General features: G+C 49.3%; 1 protein-coding gene across 1 annotated transcript; it reads right to left on the bottom strand.

The window, feature by feature from the left end:
* Positions 1-1204: 1204 nt before the first annotated feature.
* On the bottom strand, positions 1205-2652 carry HOXC4 (homeobox C4). Its single transcript, XM_031602824.2, has 2 exons — positions 2098-2652; positions 1205-1530 (listed from the first exon to the last, which is right to left on the bottom strand). The coding sequence occupies exons 1-2, from the start codon at positions 2645-2647 to the stop codon at positions 1208-1210; spliced, it is 873 nt and encodes a 290-aa protein (XP_031458684.1). The 5' UTR covers positions 2648-2652; the 3' UTR covers positions 1205-1207.
* Positions 2653-2973: the final 321 nt, after the last annotated feature.

The raw sequence follows: 2973 nt of genomic DNA, 5'->3' as shown, positions 1-2973 counted from the left end.
TACAACGACGGCGTCAAATCGGCCCGAGAGCACAAATAACCACGACGAAAAATTCCCCCCCTCCCTCCCTCCCTTCCTCCCTTCCACCCCCTCCCCATAATAAAAAAATAAATAACCCCCCCCCCCAAAAAAAGAGAGAAAACCCAAAAATCACAACTAAAAAAGACGGACTTCATACCTTTCCTCAGCTTTAATTTAAACTGCCGCTCTCTCTCACATTCTTTTATTATTCTTTCCACCCCCCCCCCCCCAAAAAAAACCCCCCCTTTCCCATTTCTCAGCTATTTCTCGCTCTCCCTCCCGCTCTGTTTTTCAATCCGCGTTTTAAGGATCTCTTTTCAATTTTACCCCCCGATTATCCGGCGATTATTTCTTATTTTTTCAAGCTTTTTTTTTTTCCCCTCCCACCCCCGCTTCTATTTTATTTTATTTTATTTTCCTCCCCCCCCCCCCCCTTTTTTTCGCTTTCCTACAAAAGGATTTCACCCCTCATTGTGCGCCCGGAACGCAGAGGGAAAAACGCACCGACATCCACCCCCATTATTATTTTTTTTATCCCTTTTGCCGTCGTTTTTTTTTTCTATCATTCAACGGAATATTCAACTCTTTCACTCTTCCCCCCCCTTTCCCTTTTCCTTCCCCTTTTTCCCCCGGCTTGAAAAAATAAATCAAACCCTGAAACGGCCTTAAAAAAAAACCCGCAGGTACCGATACCTGGCTTCATGCTACCCGACATGCAGCTACAGCCCGTGGGCTGAAAGAAGGGGGAATAAAGGGGAGAATAGGGGGGGGGTTGTGGAGATGTTGGGTGGGGGGGGGGAAGGGGGAGAGGACACGCGAAAACCGCACGGAAAATCTTCCTCATCGTCACCATCAAAATCCAAATTTCCGAATGAGAAAAAGGAAAGCGAAAGTCCGAAGTGGAGAACGGAGGGGTTTGGGAAGGGTAAAAGGGGGGGTTGTGTGTGGGGAAAGGGGGGGGGGGTGAGGAGAAATAATAATAATAATAATAATTATAATAATATATACAACGAACGGAACGAAAATAGAGATATATATATATTAGCTTCTATAAATAATCCAGAGTCATTGTGAAGGAGGGGGGGGGGTGTTTTTGTTTGTTTTTTTGTGGTTTTTTTTTTGGAAAGGGGGGGGGAGGGGGGGGATAAGGATGGAGAGGGAGACGGGGGGGTGGTGGGGGGGGGGTCTATAACCTGGTGATATCCTCCGGGTCCCTCGGTGGGGGCAGCTCCTCGGATGGAGCGGGGGCTGCGGGGGCTCCTGGGGCAGCGCTTCCAGCTCTCACCTTCGTGTTGGGGAGCCGATGGTCTTTTTTCCATTTCATCCTTCGGTTTTGAAACCAGATTTTGATTTGCCTTTCCGAAAGGCAAAGGGAATGAGCGATTTCGATGCGTCTCCTTCGGGTCAGGTACCTGTTATAGTGAAACTCTTTTTCCAGCTCTAAAACCTGCTGTCTCGTGTAGGCTGTCCGGGAACGCTTGGGTTCGCCTCCATTGTAATTGGGATTCACTGGAAAGGAGGGGAAAGGGGGGTAAAAAAAAAAAAAAAAATAGAAAGGGGGAGGGAGGAATAAATAGAAAACAGAGAAAGGGGGGGAAAAAAAAAAATTAGCTTGAATGGAGAGAGGGGGAATGAGAGAGAGGAGAGCGGAGGAGCCGGGAGAAGAAAGTAATGGGCTAAAAAGGTAATAAAGAACTTTGGGCAGCTCGAGAGTTTCTATTCTAATAGGAAGGGGTTTCCCTGGCTCAAAAGACTGAATTATTTATGCACCCCTTACAAAGCTTTCGGAGTTTCACACATACATAACAGAACGAACCACATGGCTGAGGCTGCCCACAGTAGCTCGGCTATAAAATTTATGGTGGGTGTAATTACCCATTCGGAGTCGTAAATCCAGTTCAATTGTGCTAACCCAAAGCCTCTCATGGAAGGGAAGGAAATAAAAAAAAAAAAGAGAGAGAGAGAGAGAGAAGAAGGAGGAGGGGGGGGGTGAGAGGGAGGGAGGGAGGGCAAAAGCACGGTGTGAAAATACGAGAGAGAGAGAGAGACAGATAGAGGAAAATAAAAGTTGCATACCAGTACTGACGTGGATTTTTTTCATCCAGGGATACACTATGGGTTGTTTGGATGCTGTGCTGTTAGGATGGTCTGGGTTTGGCTGGTTGCAGGCTGGAGGGGCTGGGGAAGGAGTGGTGGAGTTGGTGGATAAAGCAGCCTGCTCGCAGAGCTGCTGTGCTTTCTCTGAGAGGTGTTGTTGGCCTCCTGCTGTTTGCCCGTGTCCCCTTTGGTGCGCGGCCGGATTGCCCGGAGCTTGTTGGATACTACCGCAGCTGAACTGGCGGTCGGGAAAAGAGGGTCGTGGAACGGGGTACAGCTCCGGGTGGTGATGCTGATAGCTGGACTCCCTTGTCCGGCTATAATATTCCGGACTGTGATCTGGAATGTAATTATTTTGCGAATATTCCTCGCATGGAGGAAATTTCGGATCGATGTAGTTAGAGTCCATCAAATAAGAGCTCATGATCATTAATTTCTGGAGTGGAAAATAATTTTTCTCGCTTTGTCGTTTTTCTGCTCCATAAAGCCCTCCTACTAGCTGGCGACCCCGTAAAGTTACTTTCACCATGTGACTCCCCCGGCCAATCACACCCGGCAGCCCAGTCCCCGGATAAGGAACCAAAAGCTTTTGCAAAATGCACCCAAATTGGGGGGGGGGAAGGGGGAAAAAAGGGGGAGGGTGGGGGATGGGAAAGAATCGAGGGGTACGCGAGGAAAAAGGGGAAACCTATTAAGGGGGGGGGGGGAGGAGATGCGGGGTGGGTGAGCTGGGGGTCCCCGCTGGGAGGGGGTGGGGAGTGGGAACAATGGAGGAGACCCCATTGAGGTGGGGGTGGGGGCTGCGGAGTGTTCCCCCATAGAAGGGAGAGGTGAACAACGAGACCCACATTGGGG

The sequence above is a fragment of the Phasianus colchicus genome, chromosome 33, assembly GCF_987193195.1.
Source record: "Phasianus colchicus chromosome 33, bPhaCol1.hap1.1, whole genome shotgun sequence".
Classification (NCBI taxonomy): domain Eukaryota; kingdom Metazoa; phylum Chordata; class Aves; order Galliformes; family Phasianidae; genus Phasianus; species Phasianus colchicus.
Note: the sequence above shows the minus strand (reverse complement) of the source record. Positions and strands in the feature narration are given on the sequence as shown.

Bases quoted from the DNA above. Each gene is read 5' to 3' on its own strand.
- HOXC4 (XM_031602824.2), bottom strand. From the start codon at position 2,647: ATGGTGAAAGTAACTTTACGGGGTCGCCAGCTAGTAGGAGGGCTTTAT. The intron at 1,531-2,097 runs GTATGCAACTTT...CCTCCTTTCCAG, and splicing joins AAAAATCCACGTCAGTACTG to TGAATCCCAATTACAATGGA.